General features: G+C 33.6%; 1 protein-coding gene across 3 annotated transcripts in view; it reads left to right on the plus strand.

The window, feature by feature from the left end:
* Positions 1 to 19944, plus strand: part of LOC132704757 (uncharacterized) — a 381739-nt gene that overhangs the window by 352617 nt on the left and 9178 nt on the right. For 2 of the 3 annotated variants that reach the window (XM_060674976.1, XM_060674977.1), the window contains 3 exons: positions 8564 to 10029; positions 13667 to 13859; positions 14018 to 14280. In XM_060674976.1, the coding sequence (XP_060530959.1) occupies positions 8564 to 10029; positions 13667 to 13859; positions 14018 to 14280 (1922 nt within the window). Of the gene's footprint in view, positions 1 to 8559; positions 10030 to 13666; positions 13860 to 14017; positions 14281 to 19944 lie in introns of all 3 variants that reach the window. The other variant, XM_060674978.1, reaches the window with a different exon arrangement.

Below are 19944 nucleotides of genomic sequence, written 5' to 3' on the forward strand. Positions count from 1 at the left end.
GCAAATATGAACCTGGAAGGAAACTGGAAAAGATAGTAAGAATAACTGCTTATATTAGAAAAAGTAAACGGAGTTTTATCCAAACAAGAACAGCTTATTAACGATTGATCACACTTATTAGAAATAAAAATGATAAATATGAAATGATAAAACTAGATCCGATAGACAAAATCTTCAGGCTCTTTTTTATTCTGCACTCAAAAATTGCAGGAACAGCCAATAAATTGCAGGCGTAAAAATATCTATTATCCTGTGTAGCAGAGCATTTATTTTTCACGATTACGCTGCATTAATGCCCATGCAAACAAAACTGACAATATTTAAAAAAATCGCGCTCTAAGATAATATAATAAAAAAGTGGACCTAGGCAACAGCAAAAATCAAATCGCAGGAACCCGTATTCCAATACCAATTACACATGGCAAAAACACATCCTACTATGTTCACGTCAGTGATAGTGTCCACAATATGTAACGATTTTTGTTTCTCTTTCCTGGTACCTACGTGTGTGATAGTATTCGTACATATCGTCTGTAATCACTCTCGATTGGGTTAATTATGCAGAAAACAACGCGAGAACGTCATTTAAAATGAAAAAGACTGAGAAGGGTCGTAATCATAAAGTATACAACTTTATTATAATTATATATATATATATATATATATATATATATATATATATATATATATATATATATATATATATATATATATATATATATATATATATATATATATATATATATATATATATATATATATATTATTATAATATACATAGGTTTGTTTGCCCCGGTTGCATACGCTTCCCAGTTAGTCATGGCGCGATTTTTGTTCAGGACCAGATTGTCTTAGTTTAAACTATACATTTCCGTTTTTTGGGCTGTTTTTTAGTTTAATAATAACACATGTTTACATTGGAAAAAACTAGAATATTCGTCCCTAACACTGTCGCTGATATACACACGCTCACTGGTAAATCCGAACTTGTAGTGTGACAACCTTCGGTGGAAATAATAAAAATTTCAATGATCTTTTGGGGCTTCTCCTGGGTAAAGACGATGCTTCTGCTCCACCATTAAATAAGCAATTATGGGCACGGTGTGCATCGTATATTTCGAAAGGAATAGGCATAGACATCGTTAAAGAAATTCACCAAAAAAAATTTTACTGCCTGCAAATACTTCTTTATTACAAGCATTGCAGTTGACTTCATATAGACATTTTTTTAGCTAAACTTCAAACTACTTTTGGCAAAAGATGCGCTTATGTTGGTCAACTTTTGGAGCAAACGGTGGATCTTCCGAATAAATAAAACCTGTAATGACCCATTTGATACTTCTAGATGTATTGAGAATATCTTGTCGACATTTGTATTTTAGACAAATTTTTAAAAAATGTTAGGCTCACAAAAAAATTGTTGCGAACATTGGGGTTTGTCCTGTTTCATTCACACTAACTGGTGGATAAAATCATTAAAATATCGCCCCAAGTTATATTTGTAACAGACATATTTTACCATTCAAATATTCATTCACGCTTTCCCAAACGGTTGGCGAGCTTTCCCTAAACAGGAAAACACAATATTTGGTCATGGTCTAAATGTAAACAGCACATAAAAGTTTGAGAACTTTCACGGCTTGAAATATTTTGCCACGAAATGTGCAATTGCCGAATACTGTTTCGTTGGAGACATAGACTAGAGACATAGAGGGCCTGCATATGCCGATAATACAGGAACCTGTTAACGGACTATGAAAAATGTGATAACGTCCATTCCACATGCACATGCTCGAGATTTAAAATCACAACAACCAATATGACCGCTAACAGTCAATTTTTACCGTAGTAATGCTACTATATTATATAACTATAACTGTAACTGTAATATAATAATAATAATAATAATAATAATAATAATAATAATAATAACAGGTCTTTATTTATATATCTATAAATAATAAATAAAACAGTATAAGATATGAGGGTGGCAAGATCTAGCAAAGCTAGTCACCTAACTATACAACAATAACTTGATTGTATCACTATGAAAGAGAGGTTATAAAAATTTTCATACACATTTTTACAAAAAAAAAAACAATACATATGTATAGTTAGTCACTTCAGTGAATTACAGATATAAAAAAAATTTAGAAAAAATACTATTAATTGGACAGTAGATCAGTTTTAAGGCGCTTTCTAAAGACGGAAGCGGTAGAGCAGCCCGGAATGGAGTTGAAGCATTAGCGTTATAGCTAAAAGAACACCAATCGATGACAGTGCGGTACCGCGGGACAGTATACAGAGAATTATGACGAGTGGTGCGTTGATGAATATCAGATCTCTTGACGTGTTTTTCAAAAAGATACTTTTTCGGTTCGGACTGCGCAATTTTAAAGATGTACATTAATAATAAGTGAAAAACGATTCTTTGGTCTAATTTAAGTCAGCCGGATTCGCGATAATACCATGAATCGTGATAAAATTTCCTGATATTTGTTGATGACGGCAGGTCAGTATACTACATTAAGTAAGATAAAAGAGAAAGAATAATTAATTAAATAATTAAATAGATATTAATTATTAACACGTAACAATATCTAATACATAAATTTTATCACCTTTGAAGGTATCTCTTTGTTTGTCTAAGAGCTGAGTAATATACGACATGATAATAGAAAAGAACACTAGATCTTCACACAATGTAAGCGTCAATTTTTTTGATCTTTGCGTATCTCTAGAGAAAATTGAGTGCAGTTCTATGAAAGAAGAAAAAAAAGTTACCTGAAATTTTCTTTGGACCGTTTTGCTTCTAAACTAACGGTGAATGTTTAAAGTATGTATCGGACCATAAAGATCCAGATTGTTGCACAATCATTCCCAATATCATGGTGAGATTATTTCCTTTACACTTTTGGCTTAAATATTATGTGTATTAAACTAAATAATTTTAAAGAAGAATGCGAGTTATCAGCGGTACCACCTCCATAGGCGTAGTATACACTTAAGAGATTGTGTTTCTGAAATAATTTTTCTGAAGCCTTCAAGCTCCTTACGCTAACTGAAATATACGTCGGTTAACAATAGCTCTCCTGTTTTCGCTCACCGCTGAAGAGAAAAAACCAGTTTTCGGCAAGTACATATACACCTGCGACCCGAGCCCTGTTTTAACACTCTAGATGGCAAAAAGTAGGCAAAAATGTAGACGCGTTATCACTGCCATAATTGACATTAATGGCAGCAACTCTCCTAAACATGAGCGACATTAGATTTATGACGATGGCAGAATTGACACGTGTAATTTGGAAATGGTAAAAGCGTCACATCCCAATAGGAAACATAACAAACGGCTGTTTTTAACTTTTCAAAAACCGATTCATTCTACCTCATCCCAAACAGAGGATCGATGCGATAAGTGTGCACTTAAGGAGAATGGCGTTGCCACTAACATTTAAAAGTCATACAACAAGACACGTTATGACATGTGCAGCAGCTGGTGGGGCATGAAATTGTCACCATCCGATTAGCAGCAGACTAGACGCCAAAATCGAATAAAAGTCTTACAACAGATTGGTACTACCGAAACTTAACTTTGCTGATGCTATTCTCTACTTACTAAACATAGTGCGTCCACCTAGACTTATTTTCCAGGCACTTTGGTTTTTATGTCTTTTTCTTTTTTATACTTATTTAATAAATCAATAATTACTTTAATAATAGATGCATTGAATATTATGTACTATTTTGTTCTTTCAATTTGGAATAAATAATACCGATATTTTGGATAAGAAACTTGTGACAGTATTGTTTGTTTTGTATTTTTTTTCTTCTGGTTATTATACAATACTTGCATTTTTGTTTGTGTTTTGGCTGCAAACACTATTTAGACCGTTATTTTACTTTAAATACCTACAGTGTGTTATATGTTGGAAACCAAATGTTCATATAATTAGGATTGAAATTCCTGAAGGTAAGTCATTTAATCCTTAAATATGTCCACATTATATGGTGAGAACTTTGGAACTTTATCGAAAAATTTGACCGAATTATAGTTAAAACACCTTTTACAGTTATGCAAAAGTAGTTCTATGCCTACGAGTCACAAATTGGTTTCTATCAAGGTTGGAGCAGCAATGAACGGAGCATACGTTAATTAGTTTTGTGGCAAGTAACTGCGCTCTCCGCGGATCACCAAATATAATATATTTACAAAAATAATATTTACAAAAACCGTAACAATATCTAATACATAAATTTTGTCACCTTTGAAGGTATCTCTTTGTTTGTCTAAGAGCTGAGTAATATACGACATGATAATAGAAAAGAACACTAGATCTTCACACAATGTAAGCGTCAATTTTTTTGATCTTTGCGTATCTCTAGAGAAAATTGAGTGCAGTTCTATGAAAGAAGAAAAAAAAGTTACCTGAAATTTTCTAATTTCTTTTCAAAATCCAGAAAAGCAACGGAATTTTGGAAAATGAACGACACACACTAATGTTTCCTCCAAAACAGCGCCTCGATTTTGGTTATTTTTGAACACCCTGTGCACTTTTGTACACTAACCGATGCACCGATGAAATAAAATCCCGACCGATCTTAAAATTCGCACTTTATAGAGCAGTATCTTAAGTTTTATCTCTGTTTTTGTTAGGATCTCGTTTCATGTCCCATTAAAACTTCATTTAACTTCCTAGCGAAATAAAAATCAAAACGCGAATATAAAAGTGTACTCGGGAATTTTATAACTCTTGTTACGCCTGCTTGAAAGGCACTCCAGCAAAATGGAAACTTCATAAAATATTTTCCTTATTGTGATACCGTAGAGAAGATTTAATTTCTTTTGTTCCGATTATTCCATATTGTGAATATTAAAGAGAAAAATGCATCGACCTTAGAAGTTTTCCGAATTTAATATCAATTTCGAATGTTGGATGAATTTAAGAAATACCTTTCATCTTCCCTTTTGATATTTATACCATTTTTTTAAGATTCTGTTAGTAACATTTTTTAGAATTGATCGAACAGAAATACCTTGAACTTGCACTCAAAAGAAATAACAGGGGACTGTATTTTTTTTTGAAGGGTCAGTGTCCGATAATAATGGTTTTCGGAATTGAAGAAAGTGGTTTTTATTTTTTTAAGCGAAAACCGTACATCGGATTGAAAAAATCAAAAAATTTAATTTCTTTAGAAATGATTGGAGATTGTAAGAATAATTTTTATTTTAAGAAAAATTAGTGTCGCGATGGTGAAAATGGTGAAAAAATTGTGGTACACTAAATGATGCCTCTTGATATATGTGTGTGCCAAATTTTGTTAAAATACCTAAAGTATTACAGATATTAAAAAAATATATTTTATTTTTGAAAACTTTACTACTCTGTATCTGAAAAGTTAAGACGTTTAGGACATATATTCATATGAAATTTTCTTTTTAAAATGGAACCAAAAATTGACCCCTTAATTATTGAAATTTAATTGAAAGTATATATTTTTCATCAAGTTGCCAAACTTCAGGGGTTTTCCAATTTATCAAATAGTTGATTATTTTTCTTATCATAATTAACGTGTCATTAATGTTATCTGCTCTTGTGGAGTTTTCTTTGTTTATAATTATATCTTAATCTTAAAAAAATGTGTACTGTGATAGCTGTCAATCAGATTCCTAGTTTCCAGTTCATTCAATTCAATATAACTTATAATGTGTAACGAATCGATAATAGTACATAAAGCAGCAAGTTTTTATAAACGACACTTTGATCACGAATGTGTTTAGGCATGAGCGAAGTGTTAATAAATAGTGACTTAACACGAATACATTTACTGAATGACATGTGACCTGACCATCAGAACTGGCAAACGTCAAACGGCAAACCTATGACTAAAGTACAGCAAACGCTCCAAGTGACTTGCGACAGTGTTTAATTAATTAATAATTAATAAGCGTTCCAAACAACTTAGTTTAAACGTCAAAGATGCGTCACTGAAATCTCGGCTAAAATATTTCAATATTCGAGTTGACTTGGCGTTAACGGTGTGCTTCGCGCAAATTAAATTAGAAGCTTGCGAGTGAATCCTAAATGGTAATTCAACTGTGGAAATTTTAATCCGAAAGAAAGTCTTGAGATCATTTTACCTTAATTACATGTTGTAATTTCGTTAGAAGTTTGTAGCCGGCTTTAACTCGGGACTACCAGCGAGCCGCTTTTAAAGAAAAATGCGTGACCTTTTGGGGTGTAGTGCGCGCGTTTTAAAGTGGAACTAGGCCGGAGAATAATGCCAGAGTAAAAGTTTACGGGATTTAATTGTTAGAACACCATAATGGTTGACGTTTAGTACGTTAGTAACATTACCACTTGAAAATTTTTAATGGTTTATGTATGCATTAATTGTGGTTTTTTTGTCGTAAATTTGTCGTAAAAGAAAAAAATTGTTATAATAACATTATTGACGTCATACGAGTGTTCGCTGTAGAAGTTGCAATTTTTAATTTTTATGCTGTTACCTGACGTAGAGTCAGGAAAACAAATTTGACATATAGCGGACAAAATCGTGGAATTCATTTTTAAACTACTCATATGTGTCCAGTTCCGACGGCGTTTTTTAAACGCGGCAAGACAAATTATTCTCTTTTACCACAAATTTGCAAGTGATAATGCTGTGTATTCACATTTATTTTATTGCATTTAAATTAAGAACGACAATGCTCTTCTGCATTTCATCTCTGAAAAAATAGAAAAAAGCAAGTTTTTGCTGTAAAATTCTTGAAAAAGACGTTACTGTTGTGTTTCGATCTCTTGACAAGTTGTGAAAGTTAGTGTTGGAATAGGATAGAGCTCGGTACACCTTACAGCTATTACTCTATGTCCATATTCTCAAATTGGTGATGCTAGCTTATTACATGAGCAGCTAAAAGGTGTTCACACTAGCTAAATAATATCGTGGAGAAGTGCCAATGCTTTTCACAAAATTAAGTTGCAGTTGCAGTAAGTGAAACAGTGTCAAACTGACGACTCTGTGTTCAATTTTTCTCGAATTAATGCGCAAACAATGAGCTCAGTCAGTCAATCAGTTTCTATCCCGTAGCCGGTAAAACGTGGTACACCCACACACACCCCGTAAGCTGTCACGTTTAATTTATGAAAGTTTGCAAAAACGAACGCCCATTCCGTTTCGAAACAATGCAAATTTGAAAATTTCGAAACACGATTTTTTAATTAAAAATGCAAAGCCGCGGCTTCACACGTCTGTTAATAATTAAAACGCTCGCGTACTTTTTTTATGGCCGCCGGGCCTTTGAGAAGTTTAAGTGCACGGCACAGCCGGTAGTTCAAACTATTTAACTTTTTAACCTACTTTTTCGGAATAGAGGCGCCGTTTCGGAACAATGGCCGAGCATAACTTTTTTTTCATTTCGGTTTTTATGCGGCTCTTAATTTCATTCTCATTCGGTAAAAAACAAAGGTTAAGCGCGCGTATAGGAATTCTATAAAATTTAGGAAATGGTTCGGCTTCGACAGACATGTCGCAGAGTATTATTTAAAAAGTGTTATTGCTTCATTTTAGAAAGACAAGATGTCAACTTTTTTTTTCTGCACAATTTCCGAAATAATACTAATAATAAATGAAACTGGGTGTTTGGTGGACGTGTGAAATTTAGTTATTACTTGTAGGGGCGCTAACTACATGACCTTTCTCACTTTCTTGATATTTTGTAGGGCTCTGTATAATGTTGGAAAAAAATATTTAATTTTCACATGAAAAAGTTCTCTTAGTAGACCAGCAGGCTTATTGTACAACGCGTTCCGTTTGTGTTCATATTTGTCGACGTAGATAATCAATATAATGAAATTATTTTTTTTTAATGTTAAATTTAAGTGCTACTCAACTATACGATAAAATTTTATAATGCTCCGCGTAGTTTCCCTAAGTTTGGGAAAGAATAAATTTGGCAACACTGCAGTATATTTGGAACCGTACTAAAGCTTGACGATAAAATGAAATGAAATGTTTTTTTTTTTTTATTTTGCAAATCAACTATCGTGTTTTCTCACTGCAGATATCTGAAATTGTATAATTTATTCATACCTTTTGCTTTGGAATTTAAAATTTATCAGCTTAACTTGTTATATCTTATCCACAATTATATTTTGGGCGCATTAACCTCAATCACCTGAAAAATTGAAAGTAACCTTTGCCGGTACTCGATGCGGTGTTTTAAAGAGCCCTGAATAATTAATGAAACTACTTGTATCTCGCCTAGGAGGTCGAGTACCTCTTTCATACTTTTTCGAATTTGAGCTTCTGAATCGTCAGCTTATTAGAAGAGGGCTACTGTTTAAAAGATAAGTTTCATCTTCTCCGCATACATGTACTATTGTCGAGGACAACCATGCGACTGAGACCTCACTCTTAGTACTGCACTGAGGCTCACTCATTTAGGACCCTGGACTTCGTCGCTTCTTATATAATATGAATATAAACACATTCTAAGAAATTCATAAAATCTCTTTGGGTGACTTGGGTAGTTGGGTTGATAGTTCGTTTTTGTTTCAGATAGCAATCTCATAAGACTGTCCCGGAACACGCTCAACATGAACCTGAAATTTCTCCTGTTCTCCTTCTTGGCCGTATCTGACCTACACGTGACGATCTCGGACACGGACTGGACCAAAGAGTGTAACAGATGTTCATGTATTTGGGTCAGTGGGAGAAGAACCGCGAACTGTGCCAGCAAAGGCCTAAGTGAAATACCGAAAGACTTGAGCACAACAATTCGAGATATAGATTTTTCCAATAACCCGTTGTACAGTCTTACGGAAAATGAATTTTTAGAAGCGAATCTCGTCGACATCCACAAGATGAAATTTCAGAATTGCTCAATCGATACGCTCAGCGAGGGAGCATTTAGGAGACTTGCTCTATTGATAGAATTAGATCTGAGTAGGAACTCGATAGGAAGGCTTAAAAGAGACACTTTTAGGGATAACATTAAGCTAAGGATATTAATACTCAGTTATAATAAAATTCAAGTACTAGAGGAGGGACTGTTTAGCAACATGGATTATTTACAGAGGATCCATTTAGACAACAATTTAATAGAGACTATAAACGAGGACACGTTTCGCAACTTGCCAGCTTTAAACGATGTAAATTTAGGTTACAATAAAATTAAAACAATCACGTTTGACTTAAAGCGGAAGCTTCCGAAGCTCAATAGCCTTAACGTAGAGGAGAACCCTTGGGTGTGCGACTGCAACTTGGAACAATTTCGCCAAAGTACTATAAAAAGCAACCTTATAACGAATCCTACTAAGTGCCTAGAACCTCCCAAGTTGCAAGGGCGAACGTGGAATGAACCTATAACGTTTGCGTGTTCTCCCGTCATCTTAGACCCTCTTCCTTCCACGCAAATCCAGGCTACGAGTAACAATGTTACGCTGAGCTGTAAGGTTATCGGTGATCCCGAGCCGGACGTCGACTGGACCAATAATGGTCACATTGTCGAAAGGGATCCCAGGAAAAATAAACAAAAATACTTCACCTCGAAAAGTAAATACGGGGAATACACTTGGAACAATCTGACCATAACAAACATCAACTACAAAGACAGAGGTGAGTACAGATGTATCGCGAAAAATCCAGGAGGAGAAGACGAGAAAAATATCACCCTGATCGTCGATTCCGCCGCTATAAGCGGTGGCAGTTACACTTTCTCCGGTTCAACCGTGTGGATCATCGGTCTGTCCATAGGCCTGATAATTTTGCTCATAGTCATTTTGATTCTGGTGTGTCTGTTTTGCAAGAAAACTAACCACGCCATGAACTCGAAACGCAGAGAGCTCGGCAACTCGTCGGAGGAGTGTATAAACATGAGAGGGCAGATTGAAATTAAGAAGGGTTTGATAACGGAGGTGAATCCGATTTGCAAACCTCCAAGGACGACCGTACCCCCTTCGGTGGTTAGCGGCGGAACCGAGGTCAGCGACGCGAAAAAGAATTTGTTGGATAATGAATCCGTCTTCGGTGAGTGACCGTTAATATTGTTTTTTTTTCGTTAAACTCTTGTTATTTCAGCTTCTCGCTTAAGTAGTTGCTTTTATATTAATATTTGAAAAATTCGATTTAGAATAAATTTAGCAAACCGAGTAATGACGGTCAGACAAAGAGTTGAAGCGGTGCGGTACATATTTTAAATTTTAAAAGGAAATCTTATTAATTAAACCGCCCAAGACAAAATAAAAAATATTTTATAGTTTCTGAAGTGACCATTATGAGGCGTAATTTTTATTTTTATTATAGTGGAAGTGGCACAAAATTCAAATTTTTTATAGTCTTGCAAGATATTTTCGATTATGATCAAGATGTTGAGATATGATTTTCACTAGATTGTTGCATCCTCATTTGACTATAAGTCATATTGTTTTGCTTTGATTTTTTTTACGTAATCGCAATCGCGCATTTATTTCCGAAAATGTCCGACCACTTGCCACCACTTACTCTCCCTGCGGAGATTGAGCAAAGAGCATTAAGCAATAAATAATAATTTGAAAATAATTTCCAGCAATTTGTTGATCGATTTACTTAATATATTTTTTAATTTTTAGGACTGTCCGTTTAATACCCTCGTAGTCCTTACTGGGACACCTGGTATTGTAGGAAATACACAGGATGTTTGGTGCATAAACCTATATATTGACATGTTAATAAAGGACATTTGCTTTTTTTGGCCAAACTTCACGAATGTGAAGAGTTCGTTGAGAAATTCCGAATCATTTAGGCGAACTAATTTAGAAATTAATGCAAATACAAGCCTTTAGATTAGAACGAGGATTACACATTTGCAAACATTCTCAAAAATCATGTTAAATACTCCGATATAATAATATTTCTATTAGTATGTCTTTCAATATATGCCAGTCATCCTGGACATAACAGTAAATATTTTTTTAATAACGTATTCCACACGTTTTTTTTTGCATTAATTTTTTGCTTTTAAGTACAACAATTTAAAACGTGAGTGAATCCAAACTGTTATGATTAGCTGACCTTTAAATAGCTTTACCAAAGCATTTAGTCTTGAACTGTTGGTTAAAATTATTTACCTAAATATGCCATTTATGAACGTATTGGCATTCTTGTTCTTATTACTTTTGCTCTTTGTTTTAACCATCAAATTGTAATTGAGTTATGAGTTGAATTTTTCAATTTTCTTTCTAATAAATTGCTGAAAATAATAACTGTCGGCATTTGTCCTAAAATTATACGATATGGAAGATTGCAAAAAAATAAATTGTCTAAAAAATTGTTATAGGAAATTCTTGGTTTTCGGGCAGCACTAATGTATGGATCTCCACAAAATAGCAAATAATAGGTAACAACATACCACAATATAGATAATATGGCGAATGTGAATGTTTGTGACTTAACTGTATCTTCTAAGTCATTCGGTTGGTGAAATATACTAATCGATTGTAACCTAATGGTGCTAGCTCGACCCTAATACGCAAACTGCATTAACCGTTGGTGGTGATGGGCTTTTTTTTATTACAGTGGGTTATTTCTGAATTACAGTGATTTCCTTAATGTTATCGGAATAACGATATGCTATTTAAGATAACATAATCTGTGGAGAAGTACGTTTTTGCAGAATATTTTGTTTGTGTCACTGTATTTCCGAAATGATACGCAATGAGCATTAGCTGATTAATTTTGCTGTTTTATAAAGAAAAAATCTTGTTTACTTGTTACTTTATAAATATACTAGCTTTAAAAATAATTAATAATTAATTTAAACCGCTTTGGGGACTTTTCGGACCCTATTTCTACTGGTGCGCCCAAGGTCTCCACCAAAATCTAGCTCTGCGGAAATTTATTTTTATATATTAATATTTTTGATGCGAAAAAAATTGAAAAGTTCTGGGTGATGTCGTCAATGCTTAATTTAAATTGACAGCCAAATAACCGCGGGTTATAAAATGTTGAGGCGGTTTTAAATCAGTGAATATTTATTTGACGTGGTCAATCGACCAAATAAACAAATAAAATGGCAAATGATAAATTATCGGGAAGAAGCCATTTTGACTTTTTTATTACAACAGTTAATGAATTTAATGTGATACACAACAAAATCTTGATTGCGGTTGTTAATCAGAATTCTGGATTCTTGAAAGTGTACAATATTGCCATTTATTTTTATTTTAATAGTCTACGTATTCGCTGCCAGTTCTGTACCTTAATAGCTAAATAGCTTGGTCGCGAATGGTGTCTTTGTCGAGACTATGTCTTCTTTAACGTCGTTGCTTCTCGTTTGAATAATTATTTAATAATTATTATTATTATGATTTAAATTACCCTTTGAAAAATCTAATTGTGGAATCTAGAATGCAAAATTTCATTATCGCGAAGCTTCTAATCAGTATACAATTCTTTCTAAGCATGTAACAGAACCTCCAAAATTGGAAAGCTATGGCAAAACCTATATGTTAATTTATTTGAAGGGGCGGCAAAAAATAAATTACGCTAGGGCAAAAAATGGACGGCGACGACAAAAAGGCGACGGAGGAGCGGCAAAAGCGAACTGTCGCCCTTGATCGAAAAATTTATTACATCACATGTCGCTCTATTTTCCCTACTTAACATTCCCCCATTGTCGACTTTACATTATGTCCGTAATTTCGCCAGCAATCGAAGGCAAAACACGTTTCCTGTTATATCGATATTTTATTTACACAACGGGACACCCGAGGGCGGCGCCCGACAGAAAAATCTTAGAAGGGTGGTGGGGGGAGAGGAAAAGTGATAAAGATAGACGTTGCCGGCAAGTTTGTCGCTCTGAAAAATCGACAGGACAGAAATGGTATTAGATTGAGTTTTTTTTGCGCGTAAAACATTTTTTATTTAATCGCAAAGTTTGCGTCGGGAGGACAAGTGCCTATTATTGGTCGCATTCATTTGTTATCGCGATCTTTCCGAGTCAACATTTGACGTCTAAGTTAAAGGCGTATTGAATCATGAAAATAATCACATTTTTGGTTGAAATTCAACTGAAAATCGTAACTTGTGTCGAATTACAGGTGAACGAAGTAAATTAATTTCTTCGGAAGTGAGTAAAGTACACACACAGGTGTTATTCGTCAAATTGATTGCATATTCCGAGCAAAATGTCTTTACTTGACTATGACTATTACGATAAGATTTTTACAGATCCCAAAGTATAGACCAAAACACCTATTTTATTCCTTGGGTCTATAAAAAGAAGTAAAAAAAAATTATCTTAATTTTGATGGTATGGTGTGTATATATATATATATATATATATATATATATATATATATATATATATATATATATATATATATATATATATATATATATATATATATATATATATATATATATATATATATATAATAAAATATAAAAATGAAATTTATAATAATCCAAATTTAAAACAAAAATCCTCCACAAGCGTGATCTATTGGAATGATTAAGAGCTATTTAGAAAAGGATTGCATCATCCCTACCACTATATTTTAGTGAAAGTGAAAACGTGTATCATGGGCAAATTAATTAAATTCTATCTTATGTCAGAAACCGATACCAAATGATAACAAATTTTCGCCGATGTTATCCCCTATCTATTTGAACATTTTGTTTGTAGATTGTGACGAGGAGTCGAGATCTCTCGACTTCGACCAGCCCCTACTTCGAAAATCACACAACGTGCTCATCGACTCCTCTGATTACCGCCTCAACAACCCTCCTTATCCGCCGGATTTGCTACCCTTCCCGCCGAGGGCCGCTCAAGTTTCTCCCGCTGGGTCAAATGCCTCAACGGTTGTCATCGATTCCAGGTAGGTGTTGCATTTTTTTCGGAAATCCCAAAGTTCGATTTGTTTTTCCGCCATTAATTGTTATTGCAATATTTATTTTTTTTATAATTATAATATTTAATATTTAAATCGTTAAATTGATTTGTTCGTACGTGTTAGCCGTTAATTTTAATTTTAAGATTACCAGCTCATCACGGCCCCCAGAGTCCGCTTCACAGTCCCATTTACGATCAGCTTAATCTGTACAAGACGCTGCCCTATTCGAGATCTCACAGTCCATTCGTCCAAGGTGCGGCGGTACCAAGGATACCCAGACAAGGCGCCGGATACGTCACAATACCGAGAAGACCCAGACAGAGTTGGAGCTCCGAACCTCCTCCCAGTAGCGAGGTTGTCGGAGAACCACTATATGATAATTTGGGACTGAGGACCACCATAGATGGTGAGCAAATACATATTAAATCTCATAGTCTATATAACATTTTATATTGCACCTTACCGGCCAACTCTTGCGGGTTTAGCATTTTAAATAATAATTTAACACTAGGTGTGGTGGTTCTTTGTATGTTTGATTGAAATAAAGAGCCATTTTAAACAATAGAGCAGCTCTAGTTCGACGGTGCGTTTATAAACCGACCGACTATTAATCGACTAGTCTCAAAGGCGCGATTTATGCCCCTTTGCATCAAGCATTTTAGAGGTACCGCAGTCTAGGGTATCTCATGCAACACACGCCGTAAATTGGTTTGTGCCTCGGTTTGTGCAAAAGAGCTTCGTTATTATGCAGATATTTGAGATATTCGACATCCATCATTATTGAAATAAAATTTAGTCGAGACCTTAATTTAAGTAAATAAGATCTAAAAGTTCAGATTTTCACGCAATTATATATTATGACATGACAATTGTTTCGACAACACCGTGTCTTTATCAAATGTACATTTGATAAAGACACGGTGTTGTCGAAACAATTGTCATGTGAAAATATATAATTTTGTGAAAATCTGACCTTTTACTTCTTATTTATTTTGATAAATTAATTTTCATCAAGTAAAAGCCACCTCAGTTCAACTTAATTTAAGTCATTTTAAAGACACCAATACAAGGTTTGACCTGTTAATTCAAAATGAACAAAATATATGCTGTTATGTTAAGACGCAAAATGTGTTAACGCCCTCGTCAAAAAATTTTCTATAACTTATATGCCAGAATCCATTAATATGTGGTAAAAAGCACACGACAAGTGTTGTGAACGGCATTTAAGTCACTCGTTTACAAGTGACTTAAAAAGTTTACCAAACGCGTTGCATACTATACTTTTTCCACCCCCTTCTGTGAAATACCTATTTATACACCGATCTAGCGTAGACGACAGGAAGAAACTATTGTCAGTCAGTATCGTTAAGGGGACTGGACCAAACGCGAAAAACTGCCAGGATCAATAATTTAAATTTTAAGGGAAACAAGCTAAAGTTTAAATGTAAACGTTTTGTTTAATTTAAAACAAGTTCTCAAAATTGAAATTTTAAATTAATTTTTGCATAGTCACGTCAAATCTCTCAACGTGATAGCCATGCCGAAGCTAATTTGGCAGATTGCTTTAAGGCAATGTCGATGCGCGCCGTGTCCGCCTTTTTGTTTTTGCTTCAAGTCATCGTGACAGAAATGTCGCGCCTTTAGAAAACACCGCCAACTAATTAATTAGATAATGCATTATGCATCGGAAAAGCATTGTCGGGTGAAACTTAAATTTGTTTTGCTTTAATTTCAAGTATAAGTTCGGGGAAGAAAATTCCATCCATTAGAAACTTAAGAACTAAAACGGAAGCCAAAAAAAAAACTCTCGACTTTAATCTAAAGCGAATTTGGAAATTAATGCCCCAGGTCCGACTGAAAATTAGTTTCATTTGCCACGAAATATACAATTTCGTCTTTGTCTGATTTAACTTCTGGTTTATTGGCGTTTCGGTTTGTAATTACTTTATAATTACGAAAACAAGACTATGCAACCACAAATGTCGTTCTGTCCCATCGGCAGTGTTGTAACATTGGAGCCGCAGTTAGGCGTCAATTTTATCAGCGATCAGGAAGACCTGGAAAATTTGGAGTATATCTAAACACTCCTTTTCACATTAAAGTTCCAGATTTTCCTTTTTTTTTAAATAGTTTTTATTTCATCGCAAGTTTTGGAAAATTGAGAAATGCTGGATTGTCTTGTGTGCAAAATTTTTAAATGACACCGGCACTGCAAATAGTAAATATTGATAATATTATTCAAATTAATGTTTTTATTTTTGAATGGCAAAAGAAGCTTTTCTGGTCATTTTTGGGGTTAAAAAATTACCAACTTTCATTTTTGTTAATTTTTAATTGCCGAACGACGGGAATTTTATTTCGGTTAACTTAATTTTTTAGTACCGATTTTATACATTTTTGTATGCTGAAATTAGATGATAAAATATGTACATATTGTTTACTTTTTTACGTCCCTAACATATAGTTGGTTTTGGTTAGTTTGGTTAGTTTTGGTGCTCCGCCTTGATCTCGAGTTTGATTTCACCCACAAGCATCTAGCGAATGAAAATAATATTTTTAAGCAAAGGAACAGAAAGTAAACTTAAATATATAGAAAGAGACCAAAGAGCATAGGTAAAGAAAACCGAAATAAAACAAATTTTAAAAACTGAACAGAAAAGTGTACATAATTTACCAGTACCAGTACCAGTGCCATGAATATTTTTTTCTATTTGAAATTTTATTAAACTTATTTTGAACTCAGGTGGCTTTTAATTGATGAAAATCCATTTATCAAAATAAATAAGAACTAAAAGTTCAGATTTTCACGAAAAAATTTCGTCAAAATCTGAACTTTTAGTTTTTATTTTCTTTTTGTTAAACTTATTTTATTAAAAATCATTTTATTATTAAAAACTCGCTCCGCTCGTGCCAAATAAACGCTTCAGAAGTAACAAAAAATAAATATCGGCTTAAATAACAACACTATTTTGCGCTATTGTATGTTTAGTTGTATACTTTATCACTGTTAATATGTAAATTTAAATCAATTGCGAATATTAAAATAAAAGTGAAAATTGTTTCACCAGAAAGAGAGAAAAGTCAACAATAAAAAGTTTTAAGCATTAAATAGTCTTTAAGTTTTGAACGGCAGTATTGAAAAACCTACTTACTTTTTTGTTTAAAAATTGAAAACCAATTTTATGCAAAATTTGTGTTGAGCCGAAAATCACGGTGTGTGGTCTAAAAACCAGTAAAAGTGCACTATTTTAAAATTGTTTTTTTTTAATTATCTATTCAGCAACAAGTGTGGTAAACGGCATTGAACTCACGAGTGACTTAAGAGAACCAAGATTGTAATCAGATGCCAAATTTGAATTCCGTGTTAAATGATCAAGAGAACGTAGTCTTTTATTGGGTTAAACAATGAATGTATTATTATGAATTATGAATGTTTATTCAAGCGGAGCGGAGCGCAGCGGGGTGAGTTTTTAATAAAAGTTTACCGAACGTGTTGCATACTATACTTTTTCCACGACCGTTGGTTTTTGGGTACATTTTCGCAAAAGAACACGAATACATTCACTGACATGACCGTCAGAATTGACAAACGTCAAAATTCAAAGCGTGAAAAATGTCTCCGAAAACATCCGATTGCTCCCAAATCCCAGCGGTAAAATCCCGGAAATGTCCAAAGTGGCTCGCATTCATGGGATACGAAACTGACATGGTAAAGTGACGCTTCCCGCACGCTAGATCTGTGGGTAATTAGGTATTTTACACGCGGGAATAGAAAAAAGATTTTAATGGCGTTATATGTTATTCTACATATGGCCAAAAAAGTTTCCCAGAAATATAATGTAATAAAAAAGTTTTTTTTACATACAATTTCAACCTAATTTTAAAAAAGTTTAATTCTTTAAAACTTTTGATAGGATTTGTGTCTTCTAAATTAATATGAAACAGATTCAAATTCTTATCACAATCTCGGCAGAAAATCTATGAAACGTTTTATAGGAAAACCTCTTTGTTCGTATATAAAACGGTAGTGAAAGGAATCGTTTTTAATACAATCAATAGGGTCACCGAAAAAAAAAACCATTAATCAAATCTAATTGTTTTCTGTCAGAATATGAGCAAACAATGTAGTTTTATACGTTGCAATAAATTGTGGCGCTTGATATATGTTTAGAATTTGGTGTATTATTCTTATAACCGAAAGCCCACGTCCTTAGTAAATTCCTGTTTATTTCCCTGTTTTATTTGGCCGACAGTAATTTTTTCACTTAATTTGTCAAATATTTGGAGTTATAATTTTGTGCAGTCAGTACCAATCATGTTGATCTGCTTTGCACTGAAATGTATTACCAAAGTTTACTGTCCTTCCGAGAACTTCGTCGATCTGTTATGAGAAAACTATAACTAGCCAAAATTTTGAATTTGACTAAGTTTTTTAAACGGACCATTTTTACAGGTTAAGTTAAAAGATTAAAATTTTAAAGAATTTCGTGTGCAAACTTCATTTTTGACATACCATGTTAAATATTTCAGAAAAAAGCAATGATATATATTTAAAGTAAAAATGTTGACACCCACTTCCGGAATATCGGCTGTATATTACAACACTTATTAACTCACTATTAACAACAATATTTAACTGTATACATTAATAAATAATATAAAAAGCCCAAAGGTATAATGATTCGAATGCCGTTTACCAAACTTGCTGCATAAAACACTGTTGTTATACTCATATCTATTAATGCCTTTTACTATACTTGCAAGACTCTAACCCTTTTCTCTCCTTTCACTTAGCTGGGTCATCTCATTGTAAAATACCAAATAACGAAGCTTAAATAGCATCTCTTTCTGTATGCGTGACAATAATCAAGAAAAACATCCATTATTAACTTATGTGTTTTTAAAATCCTTTACAGTGCTTGCGCACATTGTACCTTCCTCGTGAATATAAAATTAGCTACTGTACTCGTTCCAAATAAATTTTTTTGGTTGGATATTTTCGAAATTACCTGTTACCATCAGAGGCCGTATGTTTGCGAAGTTTTAATTATTTGCACATTCTGTAAGGTATGTAAATATGGTTTTCCTCCTTTAGTTCCTTCCTGATGAATGCTATAACAATTTTAATTATAATAAAATGTCATTTTAGCAAAAAAAAATGTGCTTATCCTTTTAAATTCTCTAAACGTGTTCTTATTATTATTTTAATTATTCCATAATTCCGAAAAAGTCATAAGCTCGTTCATTTTTTTATTTTTTTATTATTTTTTATTTTTTCATTAATAAAACCACAAAACCTTTTTTTTATCAACACTTTTAGTCTTGCTTTGCATTGCATTGAAAATTCTATGTTGAAACACTTTTTCGTTCTGTCTAAGTCGGACACTGATTGCTGCTTTGCAGGTTCAATAATTAAACAGTAGTTTCTTGCTACTTTACTCGAGGATCAGGAATAAAGAATGTAATTGTTACTAAAATTTAACAGCTTTGGGTTCATATTTGACTACATAATCCGTCCGGTTGATAAGTGCAAATATATGGAACTTGGGGTAACATTACTTGGTTTCTGTTTGTCGAGGTATTTGTAAACTTCTTACTGCAGCAAAACATGTTTCAGCACTAAATTTCTTGATGCGCTAACAAATACCTTTTATTTATTTTTATTTATTATTTTTTGAAGTCTGCATCGCCGGGGACAAAACACAGCCGCAAATTGATACGAGCACTGACGTCACGATATGTTATTCTAGCGGTGTTATTTTCATTAATTTCTTCATTTTTAATATACAAGTGTGATTTTTCAAAGAAACTTCCACAGGCTACTGTAATAATTTTTTCAAAACTTCTGGATTTGTCCTGCGTCAGTTTTTGCTGAGTCGAACTTGCTGACGTTTCGCCAATCATCCTGTTGGCTTCTTCAGAGCTTAACTGAAACTGGCTCACATTTTACTCTGTACCTGCTTATATATTGTTTGAGGGGGACTGAGCTAAATGAGGGGCATAAACACCGTCTCGGAGGATTGATTCCCATATTGGTGATAGGTAGAGACCTGAGTCGCGGTAACATTGT

This window comes from Cylas formicarius, unplaced genomic scaffold, assembly GCF_029955315.1.
Source record: "Cylas formicarius isolate icCylForm1 unplaced genomic scaffold, icCylForm1.1 PGA_scaffold_7__23_contigs__length_41026272, whole genome shotgun sequence".
In the NCBI taxonomy this organism is placed as follows: Eukaryota; Metazoa; Arthropoda; class Insecta; order Coleoptera; family Brentidae; genus Cylas; species Cylas formicarius.